Source organism: Amyelois transitella, chromosome 15 (assembly GCF_032362555.1).
Source record: "Amyelois transitella isolate CPQ chromosome 15, ilAmyTran1.1, whole genome shotgun sequence".
In the NCBI taxonomy this organism is placed as follows: Eukaryota; Metazoa; Arthropoda; class Insecta; order Lepidoptera; family Pyralidae; genus Amyelois; species Amyelois transitella.
Genome location: NC_083518.1, coordinates 2,216,298 through 2,238,966, shown reverse-complemented (window position 1 = coordinate 2,238,966; position 22,669 = coordinate 2,216,298). Strand labels below are relative to the sequence as shown.

Below are 22,669 nucleotides of genomic sequence, written 5' to 3'. Positions count from 1 at the left end.
GAGAGGCTCGCCGCAGACTATGCATTGAGCCCGTAAGCCCGCTTCCCGAAACACCCCGGTTTGCTGCCCATGATCAGGGATATAAGGAGATATGTTCATAATCATATCCATTTATTGTTGGTACGTTGCGTAGGTCTTGAAATTAGAAATGGAGCATTTAACTTAGCTTGTAGCTTAAATTGTGTTTAGAACACAGTATGCGTACGCTGGGTCAATTATTGTTTACAATATGGCTAGTCTAGATAGAGTCTTAGCCGCTACGTTTTTAATTTCTGATTCTTCTGATTTATCCTTATCGATTCATCAGGCCCATTTTAGGTCTCAGAGAGCATCGTAGATCAAAGTGCAGTTTATGTATGTTTCTTTTCGGGTAGTTTAAATAACCACTTCAGCATTTGAGTTCGAAATGTTGTCTTTTTTGTTCATTAATAAATGGCTTATTGTTAAGAGTATGCCAGCTCTTACAGATTCTCGTGAAAGTAAAATAAGTTAAAACAAGACAATGAGTAACACTACAAAATTAAAATTGTGATGTGTGATCACGGATGATCATTACCTCATCTGAAATCACATTTCGAGTTTTTTTTTTAATTTGTTTTACCTTTATGCAACTTAAGTTTTACTTTACCTAAAAAAACTTTCAGTCAAGAGATGCTATATAGTAGGAATTTTCAACTTAGAAGCACATCCCCGTTTCTCTATGGTCTTAGGCAGGATACGCCGCATTTTATCGCCCCGCACCACCTTTCCGCCCCGTTCCGCCCCAACTTCACTCCTATTGCATAAAGGGACTTACTAATATTTACCTATTACATTTCACGAGTGACGCAAGGGCACAGTAATTAGTGGAAAATTTTCACTTTGTAGATTCGAGTATAAACGAATGATCGTTCTATAAAGGTAAATGACAGGAGCCGATTTTAATCAGACTGCGGTGAACGTTTGTGATACTAAAAAATATATGTAAATATTTAAATAAATTCAGTTTTTAGCGCCACATTATAAACAGGGGTCACAGAATTATTAGATAGGAGTACTTACCTTAGATAAATATTTGTAGTATCAATAAAAAAATATAATATGGAAAAGATTTTAAAAAACGCACGATTACAATCCACTTTAAGAGATACTATGTAACACCAGCTGTCATTTGTACTTTTGTCCTTTACTTGCATTTCACTACTAGAAAGCCTTGGCAGTTTTTTAAGGACTTAGAGCATCAAGTATCTTGACCTTAATTTTTTTAAATATATCTATTAATATTGTCTATTATAATAACATGCCCTTTTCTCTTTTCAACAGAGTCGAGAAAGCCTCTCGTCAGACGGCGAAGGAGCCCGGGGTGACTGCTCATCTGTGGACTCCTCAGGGTCAGGGTTCGAGGAGCAGCCTCCGTGCGACATCGGGATCTTGGAGAGGCTGATCAGAACTCATCCCGTTTGGTTCCTGCCTGGAATACAGAGGGCTGGAGCCTTCCATCTTTTACAGGGAAAGGAAGAAGGGGTAAGGTTCTTATATAAGTTTATTATCTAACTAGTTTATATACGTAGTGTTTTGTAGTTGATGTTTTAAAAGCGAAAAGCGTCAGTGGTCGAATAGGTATGGTGCCCATTTAAAATTCGTATGGCGCACACGTTCAAATCCCACCTCAGCCATGTACTAATTTCGAAGTTATGTATATTAGTTTGAATACTAACCGATGCTCTAACGGGGAGGGAAATCATCATGAGGAAACCAGCACTTTCAGGCAACTGGATGTGTAACCATGATCGATCCAATACAGGTTAGGTTTTCCTGCAAAGATTGCGGAGGTCAGACGAGAGTTGGTTCGTGTAAAAACCTGACTCACCCAATCCAGGATCCATGGTCAAAGGCTTTCCCCGGGCTCCTCTCCAGCAGCGAGGATGCAACCGTTACTATAGTCAATGGGAAGAAGTTCTAAAAGCGAAGATAAAACAAAAAATGTGCGAACTGCATAGTTTCTCGCGTAGGTAAGAGCATTGTGGTGTATTTTTATAATGAAAGATGGTATTACCGATTACTGTAACTGTTTTAAGATATAAGTACATCTCTTTAAACTCATAAAAAGATTAAGCCTGCGTATCTAAACCTTATGTCACGTGATATCATTATCTGTACCCTTAACTCATCAGAAATAACATGTTATTTTTTACATTTATTATCTTTAGCAGACTTTACAGCTGGATGTCATTTAAAATATTATTTTTTTGGAATTGAAAATGCCTTGTAATATGAATAAATACTTAGCAATAACACTTTAACTAAATCCTTTTCTATCTTCCAGTCAAAAACAAAGCTCCATTCAAATAGAATCCAAATTAAATAAACATTAACGAATTCCCAGAACTTCGTGGTCCGACAATCCAGCCAGCCCGATACGATGGCGATCAGTGTCCGTCTACCCGCCGACAAAGGGCCGTACATAGAACACTATCTGATCCAGGCATCCGACGGTCGGATAGGACTCGAAACGTCCCACAACCGATTCGATAACATACCGGAGTTGATCGCGCATTATTCGCAGTGTTGGTAAGTGTTCTGTGTAACAAGTTTTATGTTAGATTGAAGAGCTTTTTATTGTCTGTAAGTTTTCATACATACATATAATCACGTCTATATCCCTTGCGGGGTAGACAGAGCCAACAGTCTTGAAAAGACTGATAGGCCACGCTCAGCTATTTGGTTTAATGATAGAATTGAGATTCAAATAGTGACAGGTTGCTAGTCCATCGCCTAAAAAAATAATCCCAAGTTTGTAAGCCTATCCCTTAGTCGCCTTTTACGACATCCATAGGAAATCCAAGTAATACATTGGTGAGCTGTATCTTTCGTTTTATTTGAATCAATAACTCAAATTTATTTGACTTCCAAATGAATAAAGCTGCACTTCTATTTTTGTCCCAGTCTTTGTTTCTTATTTAAATTTAGTAGTAGTTTCAAAACTGTTTTTAAAATAAATAAAGATTCTACGTTCCACTGTTAAGGAGAAACTTGCTTTTGAAAACAAGATGTCTTTTGGTTACCTACTTCAATGTTACTATCCGATACTAAATCATCATTTAAATTCTTATGCCTCTGCTATGAAAACTTTTGAAGATCTAACCAATCAAATATTCCTATTACAGCGACGAGTTACCAGTGCAGCTCCAACTACCACGCGCTCTTCGGGAGGCTAAAAGTCGTCAACAACTGAGTTCCCTGACCCTACTGGGCCAAGAGTTCTGGGGTTACCCCATGGCGAACCCGAAGAACAACCCTAACAGTCTACTGTCACCGTGTCAATTGGCGAATGGTGTCGTTCCTATGGCCGTCACCCCTTCGGATACTGGATCTAGTCTTAGTAGTTTTAATGCCAGTAAGTATTACCTACTGGATAAAAAAAATATCAATTTATTAATTGTATGTAACTTAGGATACAGTTCTTACTACTAAAACGTCACGATCACATAAACAAGTCCCCGTCAGTTATAGTAAAATTTAAAATGGAACACCCAGCGGATGTGTCTGTCGCAGAATGTGCGGGCACTCAACAAACCGATATCAAAAAAGCGACCGACATCATAAAAGTAAAAATAAGTGCGATCATTGTGCAGCGATAAAATTCATAAAGTTGTGTAAAAACGTTGAATTATTACTAACATTTACAGGTACAGGACCGAATACAAGAGAACGCGTGTTAAGCCCAGATAAAGACAAAAATGTTGTATTGAAGATGTCGCCAATCGAAACGTCAGGATCCCCACCTAGTCAACAAAACTTTAGCACGTTCAAAGGACGAACTCCGCCATCCCCACCAGCCAAGCCCTGCGGCTCTTTTATAAGAGCACCCAGACCTACCCCACCAAACACGTTAAACCTTATGTCTAGCACCGTAAGTTCATTTTTGAATACTTAGTACAGCTTTTGGTGTTGTTAATAAATGATGATAATTTTAATCACCTGTTTTCAGGCTCATATAACACAGCCCCATACGTTCCCAACGACCACTCAACATTCTCCCACCTCAAATCACGTCAAAACCACACCACCCCCGCCTCCGCCCCGATGGGCTAAACCACCTATTACCAAACCTTCCTTATCTCCAAAATCCGAAGCTCAAGCTTTCAGTCAAATTAACAAGGCTTCGCAGAATGGAAATATAACCGTCACGACAACAGTTACTTTCTGTGTCAATAACACACAAATCCACAATCATCAAATAAATGAAAGCATCCAAAGCGACCGGCTACAACTAACGCTTGCGTCTAATGCCATCAACAATAACAGTAGCACAGACTCAGTGTTCAATATAATGGACTCCGGCCAAAACTTTCCAGACCCTGATGGAGAACAGGTAAGAACAGGCTAATTTTGCATTGCGTGTTTGCTCCTAGCATGAGATATGGTCGTATTGCTTGACAACGTTTCTAACCTAATACTAATAAATACGTGTAAATTGTGAGGTACAATGATGTTAACTGACCGAAACTTATTCCTGTTCCTGTATAGAATATGATGCATCGTATGTCACCTGAAGGAGAGTGCATTAACGCGATGACTGCTAGCTTGCACGGAAGTTTCAAAAGGCAAATGGCTGAACAGGCGAATACCAACGAACCAGAATCCCCAGCAGAGCCACAATCACAGACAAATACATCCGAATCTATAGATCCTATTGTGAACAGTTATACGAAATCCAGTAATAGTTTCGCTCCAAATCACTTGGTTTCACCCAATGGGACCAATTCCGTCACCAGTGGCATATTTTCACCAACGAGTCAAATTAACTCGCCCGTGTCTAACGACACGATATCTTCAAAGAGCGGTGTCTTTTCTCCAATAAGTCAAACTAATAAAAGTGAGATTTTCTCACCATTGTCTCGAAGTTCCCCAGTGTCTAGTAAAAATGTTTTTTCTCCTATGTCTAATCACTCTATTGTGTCCCCATTGATGGGTAAAGATCGAGATAAAGTTATGTCGCCAAATTCGAATACCACAAGTACCACACCCTCTGGTAGATCGAGACGGAGTAGACACTCCCATCGAAAGGAGTCCAGACATTATCAGGTAGGAGGGTAATTTATGTATGAATTTTTTTGTTGCATTTCTTTGTTTCATTGTTATCACTAACTAACAGCACGACATCAACGGAGTCAAATATTGAACTGAATAAAATTTTCTTTTAAAAATACTTTATCAAATGTTAAACAATATTTTTATGATTATTTTCTAGGAATCAGACATTTTAGAATCTCCAGGCGTGTATTATAGAAGTTCATTGATGGACAAAGTGTCAGATTACGAAGATATTTGGGGACCAGAAAGCAACAATTGCTCAACATTTAAACCTTTGAAGTCTGAAAATGATAATAATATAAGTAATGGATTTATGAAAAGTAAAAGACCAGATCTTTTACCCGATACTTTGCGTAAGTATTTTGAAAATATATTCATTAATTTATATAATTACGTCTTCATCCCTAGCGGGGTAGACAGAGCCAGCAGTTTTTTAGTCTTATTAACAAACCAAATCGTTTAATTATTACAGCTAAATTAAATGCAGCTAAAAGTGCTCAATCAATATTGGAAAAGGAAAACATTCACATACTTAATTCAACGGAAAGTTTGAACGATAAAAAGAACTTCTCGGATAGCTCTTTGAAGAAGAGCTTCAATGGATCTAATGAGATTATAGCTACGACAAATAGCAAGGGGGACGTTGTACCAAAGAGGCCGGATAAACTTAACATTGTTATCAATATGAATAAGAAATTAACGGAAGAGATTGAAGCAGCGTTAAAGAATAGGGATAATGAAAATTGTAGTGCTGAGAGCATGGAGACTGTTAAATTGGAAGACGATTGTGTTAAAGCTCCTATTGAGGATGATTCAGATAAAGATAATGCTGGCAGTCCGTTTTATGCTGATCCCGTAGATGCAATTAATGAAGTAAGTTTGATTCTACATACTTATTCTTATCATTTGAACTTATTTCTGCAAATTAAATCTACAACGTAACGTAACTGAATTTCGTGATAAATACATACATATAGTCACGTCTTTATCCCTTGCGGGGTAGACAGAGCCAACAGCCTTGAAAAAATAAAGGCAACGTTCAGCTTTTTGCCTTGATGATAGAATTTAATGAGATTCAAATAGTGACAGGTTGCTAACCCATCGCCTAATAGAAGAATCCCAAGTTTATAAGCTTATCCCTTAGTCGCCTTTTACGACATCCATGGGAAAGAGAAGGAGTGGTCGTTTTCTTTTTTTTATTGGTGCCGGGAACCTCACGGCACCAATAAATTGATTTCGTAAATACAATAACATCACACCACACAGGATATTTTTATGCCGAATTACACTCGTATTACTAAAAGTTGAATGTCTAACAAAAGTACGTTAATTTGTGTCTTAATCAGATTGTAATTAGCGCCATTATCATTTTTAGGCCGCGTTGCCTCCAGTGCAAAGACGAAAGCTGATCAGAGTGGGCGTGAACCTGGCTCAACGGTACTCGGAACCCCCGAATCAAAACCATCCATATTATCCGCTGAGGGACATGCACAGCATTGAGGAACTTTCTCGTAAGTAATAAATTAGTACTATGATAAAAAGTACATATAATAGTTTATAGATTGTGACAATTTTTGGAAAAGGAAGAAAAAGTAAGAAAGAAGTTGAATTATAGGTTTACTAAAAACAAATAAACTTAGGTATGTAGATATTGATTATAATTTGTTCCTTTTAAGTTATTTACACTGAATTTTTTTAAAATATGTTTAAGTCACCTTTTAAGAAATCCACATTTGATTATAACTTGATAGAATATTGTTGCCGTTTAACTATCTATCTAAAAAAAACAAAGACTTAACGTTCTCAATATTCAACGTTCCAGCTTCATCGCCAAACACTTCATCGTCGGTGGACAATTTGGTGTCCATCCGGAACAAGCCCAAGGTGAAACCGGTGCAGCCACCGAGGGTCACGACCAAGCCACCCACAGGCAAGAACGAACAAACTTGGACCGTTGACTCCAGTTGGAAGTTTATAAGTCAGTGCAAAATTTATAGTAGTCGGGACCGCTTTGTTATCACGCTCCTTGGTGTCACTTCCGCATTGGTTGGTTTGAAAAAAGAACACGAATGATGCCACTTATACTAAATATAAATAATTACACGGACACCATTGATAATGTAATGTAAATTTTTATTTTTAATAAACAAATAAGTAAAAAAATTAGTTAATGAATTGAAATCAAGCAATTATAAGCCTATACACACATTACCTATTAACTTTTCCTCTGTATTTTATATGTACAATTTAGTTGTTTATAACTGAACCAACCAATGTATTTGAAGAGCAATTCTTTTTTTTTTCTTTTGGCTTTTTATCTGGAGTCTGGGTTTCAAGTAGTTTGGTCATTTTTTATTTTTATTTTATAAATATAATGCTTCATGAGCACAAAATATTAAGTTGCATATTTTTTATTTTATTTTAATGATACAAATTACAACGAGGCGATAATAATCGTCAGCCTTTATTTAATTCTCGTGGTTTTCTCAAATGTTGTAGAAGATACTAATATATACCTCATAAATATCATCTTGCTTTCATACATACCTACATATACATATATAATCACATACAATATGTCCCTTGCTGGGTAGACAGAGTCAACAGTCCTGAAAAGACTGATAGGCCACGTTCAGCTGTTTGGCTTAATGATAGAATTTAGATTAATTTAGTGGCAGGTTGCTAGCCCGTCGCCCAAAAGAAGAATCTCAATTTTATAAGCCTTTCCCTTAGTCGCCTTTTACAACATCCATGGGAAAGAGATAGAATGGTCCTATTCTTATTTCTAACCGGGAACCACACAGCATTTTTAATAATAACATCTTATATTATATACATATATATAATATAAGATGTTATTATATATATATAATATAATAGTAGTTATCCTTTAAAACTATTTTCTCTCAATTCATCGTTTCAACTGAAGACTGACTGAAACTTTCAGGTGAACTCGTCAATATACAATTTTATTTTACAGATAAAAACGAAGAGTGTGCAAATAGTGAAAGTGGCGCTTTCCCATCGCTAGCGGAACAAGAGAGCAGGCTGAGTGGAGTTGAAGACGGAGGTCAGCATCTGACGGTCCATCAAGTTGTGGCACAGAGGTAATGTACAAACTAAACCATTAGATATCTATACTAATATTATAAAGCTGAAGAGTTTGTTTGTTTGTTTGAACGCGCTAATCTCAGGAACTTCTGGTTCGAATTGTAAAATTCTTTTTGCGTTGAATAGACCATTTATCGAGGTAGGCTTTAGGCTGTATAACATCACGCTGCAACTATGAGGTGCAAAGAAATAATGGAATATGTTAAAGAAACGGGGAAAATTATTCATCCTTGAGGATTTCAATAATGCCCAAAATAACTATTCCGCGCGGACGAAGTCGCGGGCACAGTTAGTCTTATATATGAAATTTTCGTGTAACAATGTTCGTTCCCGTACTCCTCCGAAACGGCTTAACCAATTCTCATGAAATTTTGTGAGCATATTGATAGGTCTGAGAATCGGCCAACATCCAATTTTTCATACCCTTTAGTGATAATAGTTGTCCACATTTTAACAAGAAATTACTTAAAAATTATGGAAAAAAGACGTTTACTGGGACAGCTAGTTTATTATTAAATAAACAGCATTTAGATCCGACAGTAAACAGTAAATTCATTTAAAAGATGAATAATGTTTTATATACAATAATTTCTAGTATTGTCCGCCATTATTTGCTGCTATATATTTGTATTTTGTACAATTAAGTTTAAATAAATAAATAAATATACAAAAGGACACTTACTGAATCACTGACTTATCAACGTACAGCCATAGATTTAAAATTTGGCATGTAGGAATCTAGTGGTGCATTAAGAGAGGATTTCAGACTTGCGGGAATAGAAATAAGTTTTTTTACGTTTTACACAGTTAAATATTGTTTTTCATTAAATTAATTTTAAAAGTCAATGATCCGATTTCACTAAAAGAGTTAGAGAGTAAGCTGTAGATAGTTTCTGCTTCAATACTCTTAAAAGCTGAGCTTAGGTAATTTTAAAAATGTTCATAACTCCCAATACTCCTCTCTTCCTCGCACTCTTTTTATTTTATTTACCTATATATTTATGTACATAAAAGTTAAATGATAAGAATACAACTTAAACTAAAGATAAATTTAATACAAGGATTTTTGTCTTTTTGTTTGGGTTTCGTGCATTAAAAACCTATCTATTGATTAGTAAGCAACCTGTTATTGATTCTAATTAAGTAATATTGTAATTCTTCTTGTAGATTCCCAGAACTAAGACTGAATTCGGAGCCAGTAGCGTTGCCAGAAGAAGTGCGATCTCCGCCCAGAGCGTCGTGTTATGACAACGTTCACGACCTGCGACCTTTATCGGAACAGGTAAGTTTTGGACTTGGTAGACTTGTCTTGAAGGTTTAAACAGGAGACCCTAAGTTCTCCTTTAGCATCAGCATTTAGTAATGCGTTAATACAGTTTTTTTGAAGCATATTAGAACTAATTTAAAACCTCTGAACTGGGAATGTGGATGAAGCGAAAGAAGTATGCAGAAATCGTGACAAGTGGAAGGTTGAAGTCCCTGCCCACCCCTCTGGGAAAGCGACGCGATTTTATGTATGTATATTAGAACAATGGTTATTATCAAAAATTTAATGATTATTATTTGGTAGACTTGGATTTTGTCAGTATACCTACTCGTATTAGAAATGGCGGCTTTACATTCAGACTTACCAGAAGATAAAAATGTTAATAAATGAAGTGGAGAACGCTTCACCAAAGTCTAGCTTAGTTTATTCTCTTAAATACTTTCAATATAAATGAAGATATTTCTCTTTTTGTGGTTGTAAATGGGGTTAAAGGTGACTCACATAAGGCATATACAGTGCTAAAAGCTAAAGCTAAGCTAGCTGTAGCTATATGACTTTATGATGGAATTAAGTTTGAAATAGTGCAGTAGAGGTTGCTAGCCCATCGCCTATTTATAAGCCTATCCCTTAGTCACCTTTTACGATATCCAAGAGAAAGATATGGACTTGTTCTATTGTGAAGTATGTACATTAATTTGCAGGCAAGTGATGATGGGACGGTGTTTTCCGAGCCGTGGGACAGTTCCCAGTGGGACGGCCTGATACCGCCCACTGACAGACAACAATCGTATGAACAGGTGAGGGGTTTATTGTTCTGTAATTAATTAAAAAAGTAGTATTTTATAGTGTAAGTCCTCTCAACTTCTGCACATAAGGACACGTATAAAGAATAAGGTATAATTAAAATGTGGATTACAATTAAGTATTATATACTTCTTCTGTTCTATATTTATTTTCTTTCATGATTTTTCTACCATGATTGCCGTGTGGTTCCTGGCACCAATAATAGGACCACTCCATCTCATTTCCCATGGATGTCGTAAGAGGTGACTAAGGTATAGGCTTATAAGCTTGGGATTCATATTTTAGGCGATGGGCTAGCAACCTGTCACTATTTAAATCTCAATTTCATCATAAAGCCAAACAGCTGAACGTGGCCTATCAGTCTTTTCAAGACTGTTGGCTCTGTCTACCCCGCAAGGCATATAGACGTGAATATATGTATGTATGTATGTATTTTATGTTAACTTTGTATTGAATCAAACGACGAATTCACGTCCGATGAAAATGCTGCAGTGTCGTTTGTTCCGCCGCTTCTTCTACACATGCGCTTTGGAAGCGGTAGTAGTTATAATAAGATTTAAGTGATGTGACGTCAATAAGTGATACCTTGTATCCTATTTTGAAAATAAATCTATTCTATTCTAATCAGGAGGAGCCATGCGAGTGGGAGTCCCCGATCCCCAGACGGGGCCCCGCTGCCGCGACCCGCGCCAAAAGCTTCAGAGACCGCTTGGACCCATTATTGGGTAAGATTTCGAATATTTTTCTATTTTCATTAGAATGTCGTAAAAGGCGACTAAGGGATAGGCAGATGATTTTAATTCTACATAGATATCGCCTAAAAAAAGAATCCCAAGTTTGTAAAACTTGGGATTCTTTTTTTAGGCGAGTTTGTAAAACTTGGGATTCTTTTTTTAGGCGATGGGCTAGCAACCTGTCATTATTTGAATCTCAATTCTATCATTAAGCCAAATAGCTGAGCGTGGCTTATCAGTCTTTTTAAGGCTGTTGGCTCTGTCTTACCCGCATGGGATATAGACGTGACCATATGTATGAATGTATGTTCATTAGAATAGAGTATGGTAGAGTGTGCCTTGTGGTTCCAGTCTTTTGAAGACTGTTAGCTGTATTTTTTTCTGAAAATCCAAGAGTTAGTTTAGGAGATACGGATATTTTCGAGATCGAATCACACTATACATATACATATCATTCATCTTTGCGTGTGCCCAGTTGCACCCTCTGCCACTTTGCTTTAGGGTATGTCTTACTAATATTATAAACTAGCGACCCGCCCCGGCTTCGCACGGGTGAAAAATTCGGAAAAAATTATACATAAAAACCTTCCTCTTGATGATTCAAGATTTTAGAGTGATCTCTACCTGTTACAAAAAACCGCATCAAAATCCGTTGCGTAATTTTAAAGATTTAAGCATACAGACAAACAGACTAAAATAGTGACTTTGTTTTATACTATGTAGTGATGCGTAAGTTTGTGAGGACGTCAGGATGTCAGTATGGATGTTTGTTACTCTTTCACGCAAAAACTACTAAACCGATTACGATGAAATTTGGTATGTAGGTAGCTGAAGACCCAGAATAACATATAGGCTACTTTTTATCCCGGAGTTCCCGCGGGATTGATATGATTTCCATGCGGACGAAGTCGCGGGCGGCCTCTAGTATGACATAATTTGGGATTTCTTCTATATCAAATACACTGAATTCAATAAGCCAAATAGCCGAACGTGGCCTATCAGTCTTTTTAAAACTGTTGACTCTGTCTACCCCACAAGGGATATAGACGTGACGATATGTATTTATCAATTACACGTGTTGACCGCGTGTTTAAAAATAAACAATTTTGCCCGACGGCGCAGTATATTATATTTATTTGATAATAATTGCCGTGTCAATATTAGCATTCCCATCTTTGTTTTAGTTCATTGTAATAATGTATTGTCATTGCGACATCCATTTTAAGGGTAATTTGTTTGAATTAATTTTAATTTTTTTTTTCTACAATTATGCTCATATTTTTTTTTATTATAAAAGTCTCATATCACAACAATGTATTCCCTCGTCCACGTTTCTATTCTAAATTTGGATGATTGTAAATTTGACGTTGTTGAAAAATATGCTGCAGTGCATTTTGTTACCGCTTCTTCTGCACTGACACGTAGAAAGCGGCAGTAAACTTAGTTTAAAGTAACTTATTTGACGTCAACCAATGTTGTGAATCCAAAAATATGACAATAATTAAGTGATGTTGAAGTCATATAGTTCATAATAATGAATAAAAGTTTTGAATTGTGAATTTTTTGAATAAATATAGGTATTCTGCCGCATAAACCGCTCTCACACGTTATACGTCTATTCTTTACGGGGTAAAATAGCCAATAGTACTAAACATTTCATTGACCGGGATGGCTTAATAATTACATCGACTGAGATTCACGGATAGTAACAGGTTCCAATCTATCCTAAGAGGGACTAAAACTTTTCCTTGATTAATGGTTAAAAAGGTTACCTATTTTAAGAAAATGAATAATAAGCATGGGATTCTTGAATCTCAATTCCATCATATTCAGTATTGAAAGTGGCCTTTTGTAACGTTTAGTGATTTTACGTATGTATGTATATAAATCAATGTAAGTTAAATTTTTCTATTTCCTATTTCTTGTTCATAAATTGCAGATTACATCTAAAACAATAAGCACAGCTGTAGACGTCATAAGTAAAAACCATATTATCCAAGATTTTAAAATTCGTCAGTTCTGCCGCCTTAAATCAATTGATCAAATATCCTATTACTCTAATTTAAATCCAGTTCTTCTATTCCTAGCAGAGCGATATCTACAATTAAAATGTCCTAAATGCCAATGCAACATATCAAAGTAATTAATATTTAACAACGAGACCAAGACGTAATACGTTATCTGTGCAAATGTAAATAATTAATTTATTATAAGGGTTAAAGGTCCTATAGGTTGCGCGTGCCGCGAAATTGTTAGTCAGAGTCGATCGTGTTTTCTGACAGTCGGCAGCGGTCTGCGAGCTGTGCTGTGTGAATGCGAAACTACAGATTCAAATCATTCATACACGCGGGACAGAACCGCGAAGTGATCAGCCATGAAGTGGTTCAAAAAGTTGTTCAAAGAAAAGTCAGAGAAGCCTTCGGAGAAGCCTGGACCTAGTCGGTGGGCGAAGAATCTGCAGGACAACGATTTCTTGGACCGATCTGAAGACTGGACGAAGTTGCTGCGAGGAAGTGTCGAGAAACCCGGTTCTAGCAAAGACTGGACGAGGAAACTGAAGCCGTGTGAAGACACGCACGTGTCGCCGCAGGAGTTGTACGCGTTGACCACAGTAAAGAATTTCCGTGGTGATACATTGGATACATTTATGCTGGAGAGCGAGTGGGTGTTCCTGACAAAAGAACAATTAACGGCACCCAAATTTCAGGCAAATCTGGCAAAGGCCGACGCGCTGACGGCATTGTGTAGTAATTTGGCAAAAAATGGATGTAGATTCGAAGCAACTGTAGAAGCGAAATCTCCCCACTGTTATGGCAATCATTCAGAAAAACAGCCGAGGAAAATGAGTCCTTTGAAGAAAATAATGATGGCGATATCAAAGTTATGGCAACGTTTGTGTGGAAAATTCGGTTGTTGCTGTAAATCGAACGAAACGATGAACGAAAAAGAAGAAATGACCGATGTACCTTTCTTTCAAACGTCGGATTTCACTCTGAGATATATAAGTAGGTAATATTACACGTACATACATGTAGGGAGTTTTCATTTAGGTTGTGCTGCATAATAGTACCTATAGTATAGATTTTTCCTGGTAATTAAAAAGTCTTTCTCATCATCCGACCTGAGTATTTTTAAGGTTTCACTATATAACAATTTTAATTTTACATAGAAAGTGACTTGCCTGAGCAAATTAATTGAAATTTGATTTTGCTATATTTTCAACAACTTCATAATGTAGTATTCCATGATTGACGTGATAATTTAAAAAATGATAAGATAAATTATTAACAAAAGAGCAATATAACCAAAGATTAATAGTCCCATTTGATAACAGTTAAATATTTGACTAGCATAACGTACCGAGGAAAAAGTGTTACTATGCTCGATATAACTCATTATGCTTTTCTATTTAAATGTAGTATTGTTGTTGTTTTCGTTTATTCTGTAACAAAACATTTTTTTACTAATGAGGTTTATTACTCAGAGCGACAACCTAATTTACCTTCTTGCTCTTTCAGTCATTTTTTACACAATATTATCAGCCTCCATAAATAATAATAAATAAATATATATACGGCACAAATAACACAGATTGAGTTAGCCTCGAAGGAAGTTCGTAACTTGTGTAACGAGATACTAACTCAAATACACTTTATTTTATAATAAATATTATATAGATAAACATCCAAGACCCAGACCAATCAGAGAGAGTTCTTTTCTTATCATGCCCTGACTAAGATTCGAACCCGGGACCTGCAATGTCACAGACATTGCCGCTGCGCCACAGAGACCGTCATAGTATTACGCTCTAATTATGACGTGAAACGACAGAACAGCGATAGTTTGCGCGCGATAAAAACGGCGTCGCGCGTGCCATGCTTAGGGGCAGGTTGATTGTATTTACTTCACCAAACTAGTTACTTTTTAAGTCGCTACATGAAGACATCTGCTATTCTGGTCAAGCTGTTCAGTTCATGTGTTCATGTTGTGTCGAAATATGTAGCTATTATTTTTATTGTCACTTCTCTTAATTTATAACATATATGTACATACATATAATCATGTTTATATTTCTTGCGGGCTAGACAAACCAACAATCTTGAAACACTGATAGGCCACATTCAGCTGTTTGGCTTAATTATATAATTGAGATTCAAAAAGTAACAGGTTGCTAGCCTATTAGAATAATATAAGAAGAATACCTTGTTTACAAGCCTATCCCTTAGTCGCCCTTCAAGACATCTTTTTTTTTATATTGGTACCGAGAACCACACGGCACCTTAATGAATTCATTTTTGTCTCTTAATTTCAACCTTAATTTTGTTTTAGCACGACAAAGCTATAATTTATTTACTCTAAATTCAAGCTCCTAAGTATAAGTATTAGGTATATTCTAAATTTAATATAACATTGTTATCATGCACATGGTGTAGCGATAGCAATTGAAACAATGAAATCCATTATCTCTTTGTGTGCAATTTATCAATTTCAGCGCACGTCATTGCTTTGATTCATCCTGCAACTTTATTAGGTTATTGTTTTAATTACCTATTACAATTTAATCTTGAAAAAATTTTTTGCTCTCCTTATTTATACTAAATACACGCGAGGATTGAATTGCTTTTGCCTTCATAGCAACCGAAAGGATGAATCGATTTTGATATTTTTTTAAGTCGAATCGAAATCGTATAAAGATATGTTTAATGGAAATTTATCGAACATGGCCGACCCTACACATATCATATATCGGATATATAAAATATATTTTGTCACAATGCCCTCAATAAACATCAAATAAAAACTATGAATAACTAACTATTTTTAATTTGTGTTTTATAAATTTACAGCAGCAGGAAGAGTACGCGCGTTGCGTGGCGGGCGCACGGGACGCGGCGCGGGCGCAGCGGTGCGAGCGTACGCTTTGCACCTGGCAAACGACAAAAGCACCACTTTTGCTCAGAACATAGACAACTTTATCGCATGCACGTTGGACTCGAAAGAGACTTGTCCTCAGGTAAGTGCTCTATCCATAGACGATCTGCATATTTTTTGATCGTAGGGTTATTTTTTGTAATCGACAGCAAAATATTTTTTGTTATTTTAAATAAATATGTAACAACTATAAATAGGGTTCTCACAATTTTTACATAACTAGTTCATCCTCCTCGTTCCTAATGATGATTTTCTATCGACAGTGCCATCTAATATGTATATTTCTCAGAACTTATAAGGAGTGGACACGCAGCGATATGTATTGACCGCGTGGTAATTCCACCGATTTGCACTAGATGGCATTGTTACGATTTTACCGATATACTCTTTGCATTTCCGATTCCGAACCGATGTTGAAAATATTCTGAAATAAACATGAAAAAATATCATGAAGAAACATGATGACAACGAACCCATGCTCCTTTTATATTATATCTATATAAACCTATAAATCCAAGAATTTGCTTGGTAATATTTCAATGATTGATAAAATTATTACTTGCGAAAGTTCATAAACTTTATGTAAAAGAAAATTATGAATATGAATTCAATTTCATGTCTCCAGGGTTAAGTGAATAACTCTTTCGTAACGTCTATGTAACTGTTTCTCAACAGGTGACGATGAGAAACATGAGGCAGTTCATGTCAGGCATGAAGAACTACCTCGTGAAGCACGGCGAGCGGGAGTTTGAGAAAGAAGTGGAAAAAGAGAGGCTTAAGGTAAGATAATATATAAAAATTATACCCCCTTTTCGGAGAGGCAGAGACTAGGACTATATGTTTTCACTTGCCACGTTACTCCTTACTTTTTTCGAGTTAACACAACGTGTTAAACATATCAGAATTTCTCCCCAAAAAGCATTTAAATATTCTATACTGTTGGCAGCAACTTCAAAAATTGCTAAACAAAATTATGGCCAACTGCTGTCCCTATATAAATGGTAACTAAGAAAATGGAGAGTGACCCATTCTTACTCTATCAGAAACATCAGGATTCATCAAAATACCATTTAAATACTTTCAGCTAAAACCAACGGAATTCCTTAACCTGGACGCGATATTAGAAGGCGTGATGCATCGACTGGTAGTGCGTCCCTTGCGCACGCGCCTGTACTCCCAACTGGCGAGCTGGCACGCGGCGGACGTGCGCCGGTTACACGCCGCCATCGAGAGAGCCCAACACTCGACGCCCTTGCAGTTTGGAGTCAAGGTAAAATAATACCAAACCAATGCCAAGTCTATTATTTAATTACTATTACTAAAAAAGAACCACATTATAGTAATACATACATACATACATAAAATCACGCCTCTTTCTCGGAGGGGTAGGCAGAGACTACCTCATTCCACTTGCCACGATCTCTGCATACTTCCTTCGCTTCATCCACATTCATAACTCTCTTCATGCAAGCTCGGCGGTTTCGGGTACTTTTGACCTTTACTTTTTTTTACTTTTTACTTTTTTTTACATTATAGTAAAGTCGTCTAAAATGTAAATAAACCAAATTGTGATAATAGCGATAGGCTTATAAACTTGGGATCCCATCATAAAGCCATAGCGTGGCTTTTTAAGACTGTTGGCTCTGTCTACCCTGCAAGTGATATAAACGTGATTATATGTATGTATTGCGATAATCGTGTAAATAGTGCAGTTGAGTTGGCATTAGCGATAATTATGGTTTCACCTTATCAAAAGAATCTAACACTTTTTCTTTCTCCAATTTGAAATGCAGATACAATCTCTAATCTAGAATTGCTTCCCAACAGTTTTAAAATTCGCGAGATAGTCAATACAATGAAATCAAACTATACAGAATCAGTTTACACACTCTAAAAGAGCGAGACATAGAGACCAATGAACCCAGCTTCAACAATAAAATCTGGCTTATGAATAACTATTTTCTTCTTTTATCAGGAATCAACGAAAGTCCCGTCCACAGCGGTGTTGGCTGTGATCTCAAAGCATTTCCTGAAGATGCAAGAAGCCGACTCTCCGCTGGACAAACTCGAGAATCTCCTGGCGGCCATATCCGTCATGTTTAATGCTGTAAGTGTACTTACAAATATAAATTTCAATTCAGGTACATATTGAAATATTATTATTTTTCCTCTTTTATGTGATGGGTAAGGCACGACTCAGAGTTGAGTGAAAGTTATTATTCCAAATTACTTTAGGTGCTTAGTAATTTGATATACTAAGTAAATTAGTAGGCGTGATGATAAATACCTCATTTTCAGACTTTGATGAGAAACATACTAGTCTCATTCATAACATTAAGGTTAGTTATACATATATAAGGTAGTCTAAACTAACAGTTTAAATACTTTTTGAGCCGTCTTTTAAAGAAGAAATAAACATTCTTCATCATCCTTCTAATTAGGTGATTCACTTCCATTTTAGATCCGAGGCGAACAAGCACTAGGAGCAGACGATTTACTCCCTGTCTTGGCGTGGACAGTGGCCCGCTGTCGACTGGTCTGTGCGGAGTTAGAAGCGGAACTGATGGCTGGTCTACTACCAGCGGCCATGTTGGCAGGGGAGGGGGGATACTACCTCACAGCGCTGTTCTCAGCGGTCGCTGTGTTGAAGAGACTCGCACCGGAACCGGGGCCGGATAGTGCTACACCTGTAAGTAATGTGAAATAATATTAAATGTTTTAATGTTGGCATTAAATATTTGAATGTATTGGTCTGGGTCTTGGATGTTTATTTTTATAAGTGTTTATTATAAGATAAAGTTTCTCGTAACACAAGTCTCACACTTTCTTCGAGGCTAACTAGTGTTAATCTGTATATATTTATTTATTATTTACCAGTGCCGCCGCGGGTCGCTGGAGAGCCGGTCGGGCGGCGTGGCGGTGGTGCGCGTGGCGCTGCCGGACGAGTGCCGCGGCTCCATCCGGCGCGTGGCGCTGCCGTGCCGGCCCGGCGCGCGCGCACGCGACCTGTGCCGCGCGCTCGCGCACGCCGCCGCCATCACCAACCCGCAGGACTACGCGCTCTTCGCGCTGCATGACGGACAAGGTGACAATACTTTCAAATTAAGAACATTAATAATAATCCTAATAGCTCCGTCTACTGCCAGTCCAACTATCAGTACAAAGCAATTTTGGTACTAAAACAGAAAATGTTACACACAAATAATATAATGACAGCAGCCAGTCCAGTGTGTAAATAGGTGGAGGTCAGTGGATAGTAAACAATAAAAAGGTACATAAAGAATAGAACAAACAGGTTTCCGTGAGAGTTTAAAGAACCAGACCATCACCAACTGAGCCATCGAGAGTTGCAATAGAGTAGATAATTTAAGACTCAACTATCGATATTTCGGCAAGACTATTAAACCAATGACACCAAATCCATAAAAACAACCTAAAATCTTTGCCTTGTTTTTTGTACACTATGTAACATATCTACAATTTATTACCTTAAATGTATATATCAAATATGTATGGTTACACGTGCAAGTCACAGCATCAAGCCCTGATTTATTTACAAAATTATTGACTAAATATTTTACTAATCTAGTTCATTATCAAGTCACATGTTTACTATAAAATTTGACACGTTTGTCTGCGCAAACATAAGAACCAGATTAATTCTGCGTGGGAGTCAATACTGATAATATTGTTGACTGTTATTAAATTGAACTCGACTTTGTCCACGTGTAGCCGATGCCTTTCCACGATACCTAATTAAATAACTGATTAATGTATTATTATTTAAATGTGCCTATGGATTCTATCATTGAGACATTCGGCTGAAAATTTTATTGTGTATATTTGGTATAATCTAAACTTAAACTAAGTATATAAAAAGTGTTATTTGATTCCTTAATTCAGTTCTTTTACTTTTTTACAGAAACAATGTTGAACGAGAACGATTGCCCTCAAGAAGTAATGTCAGAAAAGAGTGGTCAGAACTTCATCCTTGCCTACAAGAGAATAGATGCTAAAATCGCTTGGCCGCAGCAGGCATTACTATCCTACCCATAGAAATCGTATCGGTCAATGGTCAAATAAATAAACAACCTCTAAGAGAATCCTTAATGGCTAAATAGGTACCTATTGAAATTGGACAGAAGTGAAATTATTTTTAAAAGAATATTCTTAACATGAATGAATATTCTTTTAAAATTATATAAATAATTTCAAAGACCTATTATGACTGTAAGTGTATATTAAGATGGCGGTGAAAATCTCTCTGTAAAGACAAAACACGACAAATCTAGAAGGTTTTTTTTCTTTTTGGTATAACATTTTACAACCTAGAAATCAAAAATTATATGAATGAAAAGGTTGATAAAACATTACTAAGTCGATTTTTTTATGCAAATACTCGAAATAACTTGTTTGTATTGTTGCCCTAAGCAGTCATTGATTAAGAAAATCGAAAACTCTCATTGAGCTGGTAATTTTTAAAGTTGTACGTTTAAAATTCGGAGCTTTCTGATTAATATGGGGTCGTGTTTAGGGGTATAAATATTTACACAGTATTTAAATAAAGCCCATTATGGTTGTAACATAATATGCTCATTACGACTAAGAATCGGTGTTAGGGAGAAGTGGTATTAACATTTGTGAAAGTATATTTTTACCTTAACACAATAGAGTGATATTTTCTATGATATAACCCAACTGATTCGTATATGCTATCGTTTTCATAAGCTTACTCTATCCTAAGTACATCGCTATCAAGCAGTATTTTCTTAAGCTATTCAACTCGAGCCTAATCTTTTAACGTAGCTTTTTTACTAAATAGTGCGTAACTTTTTTGTATAATCCGACTGAATTGAACGGGCGTCTCTGCCTTTTTGTACATTTGTATAACGTGTGCTTTCGTTAGAGTTTATGAGTGAATTTTGATTAAGGTTTTTTTTTTGTTTTTATAGTTTTATCAGTTATACACTTAATCAACTATCTTGAAAAGGTAGTTCAGCTTCAAGTGTAACTATGTATATGTTCCTAAAATTTCGATATGTACACAGAGCGAAATCACCAAATTGTTTTAGTTTGAAAACTGTCGTTTTTTCTGAGAAGTGTTTCATTCTTAAAATTAAAGTAACATGAGTTCTAGACCTCTAATTAAATTAGCAAAAGAATAAAAAAAAATTGAGAAGTATTTTCCGCGAGCGATATCACCCTTCTCTTTTTTTTAATATTTTCTCAAAATCTTTTAATTGAAATTTATCATTATCGAGAATTGGTTGTTTTAAAAATAGTTTGCCTTATTTTATAATCTGTGAAGTAGAACAAAATGTTACTTTAGTACTAAGAAATGAAAAATAATAATCAAAACATGTGTAAAATATTAATATAAACAGTTTCTTATATCAAAAACTGAATTTTACTTTTGAAGTATTTGTATTGTAATTCTTTAAAAACTTGTTTATGAACTGTGATGTAATTTGTATTAGTAAAGTAAGGTTTTGTATTGATTTTGTATATTCATAGAGGCGTTCTTAATATAATTTATTTATATATAGTTTTAAGGGAATATTTATCACTTTATTTTTTTGTGGTGAATCAATTTAAATTTTTTTTACTTAACAACTTTTGAAACATTTTTTTTGTATGTTTTACGAAATCTTCACTTCTTATTGTTAATCAACATGCCTTTTTATTGTTAAACTGTAACTGAATTAATAAAAATAAAATAAAATATGTAACGATATTTTATAAACAAAAGTATTAAGTACATCACTACGAAAGTACAACAAACACATTTTTTTTATATAAAAAAAGTGATAATACAACATTCGTAGATTTTTTAAATTCTGTTGAGAACTTTTTTAAAATAATAGTCATAGTTACCTTCTAAGCACTTTTTATACAATGATCGATGCAAATCATCTGTCGATGATTTCCTTATCCATACTCTTCATCTGTTATTCATCTTTAAAGTCTTGAAATAATTTAAAAAAGTATAATAACATTTATGTCATTGAATAAAATTGATTCACCACTGTAAACAAACAACTGCCTAACCCACAGATAGGTAGTTTTTTTTAACCAGTATCATGTAAAACATCATCATCTGTGGCAAAGCAGTGAGTGTTGCATAACTTATCGATAAACCTGCAACCTAGTACCTATCAATCACAATTGTCAAAGGTCGATAAATTAGACAATCTAATTTAATTAATTCAAAATCATAAAATATCGACTTTTTCAGAGTTTATCGATAAGCTGCAATGACAATACTACTGTCGGTTAATATCGACATTGTATTTACTACAACTGTATTTTAACGTTAGTTATAACACGTATCTTGTGTTTTGATAACATTTCAGTCATTTGTGAGGAAGTAAAAAATTTTTACCAAACTTTTATGTGATTTTCATTTCTCAAGCCCATATCATCATCGAGCGAGCGAAGCGAGTGAGGTATACCAATCAACTTTAGACGAAAATACATTTTTTGTATATATATTCATAACGCGGTAACTTTCGATCCGTTGATCTGATTTTGATGAGATTTAAAATGTATGTAGAAGATAATAATAGATAGATAGATAATGACAATATAATTTTCAAGTTAGAAGGCCATCAAAGTCGGTCAAGCAGTTTTTGAGATATTTACAATTTCGTAAAAAAATTAAAGCATCCGCGAGGTCTTAGTTCCCGGCGACAGACTAGTATTAAAAATGTAGAAAAATTTCACGGAGATGGCACACAGTGTGCTT

At 35.8% G+C, this 22,669-nt stretch overlaps 1 protein-coding gene across 10 annotated transcripts in view; it reads left to right on the top strand.

The window, feature by feature from the left end:
- The window catches only part of LOC106139755 (protein sprint), a 230,636-nt gene extending 208,322 nt beyond the window's left edge, over positions 1 to 22,314 (top strand). For 8 of the 10 annotated variants that reach the window (XM_060948277.1, XM_060948276.1, XM_060948275.1 and 5 more), the window contains 21 exons: positions 1,303 to 1,503; positions 2,366 to 2,550; positions 3,147 to 3,376; positions 3,669 to 3,892; positions 3,971 to 4,354; positions 4,510 to 5,067; positions 5,234 to 5,429; positions 5,549 to 5,949; positions 6,452 to 6,587; positions 6,899 to 7,054; positions 8,057 to 8,183; positions 9,355 to 9,469; positions 10,156 to 10,251; positions 10,887 to 10,983; positions 15,840 to 16,006; positions 16,600 to 16,704; positions 17,009 to 17,194; positions 17,900 to 18,031; positions 18,386 to 18,613; positions 18,802 to 19,009; positions 19,847 to 22,314. In XM_060948277.1, coding sequence (XP_060804260.1) covers positions 1,303 to 1,503; positions 2,366 to 2,550; positions 3,147 to 3,376; positions 3,669 to 3,892; positions 3,971 to 4,354; positions 4,510 to 5,067; positions 5,234 to 5,429; positions 5,549 to 5,949; positions 6,452 to 6,587; positions 6,899 to 7,054; positions 8,057 to 8,183; positions 9,355 to 9,469; positions 10,156 to 10,251; positions 10,887 to 10,983; positions 15,840 to 16,006; positions 16,600 to 16,704; positions 17,009 to 17,194; positions 17,900 to 18,031; positions 18,386 to 18,613; positions 18,802 to 19,009; positions 19,847 to 19,980 — 4,266 coding nt within the window. In that variant the 3' untranslated portion in view covers positions 19,981 to 22,314. The remainder of the gene's footprint in view (positions 1 to 1,302; positions 1,504 to 2,365; positions 2,551 to 3,146; positions 3,377 to 3,668; positions 3,893 to 3,970; positions 4,355 to 4,509; positions 5,068 to 5,233; positions 5,430 to 5,548; positions 5,950 to 6,451; positions 6,588 to 6,898; positions 7,055 to 8,056; positions 8,184 to 9,354; positions 9,470 to 10,155; positions 10,252 to 10,886; positions 10,984 to 15,839; positions 16,007 to 16,599; positions 16,705 to 17,008; positions 17,195 to 17,899; positions 18,032 to 18,385; positions 18,614 to 18,801; positions 19,010 to 19,846) is intronic. The other 2 variants (XM_060948272.1, XM_060948278.1) reach the window with 2 other exon arrangements.
- Positions 22,315 to 22,669: the final 355 nt, after the last annotated feature.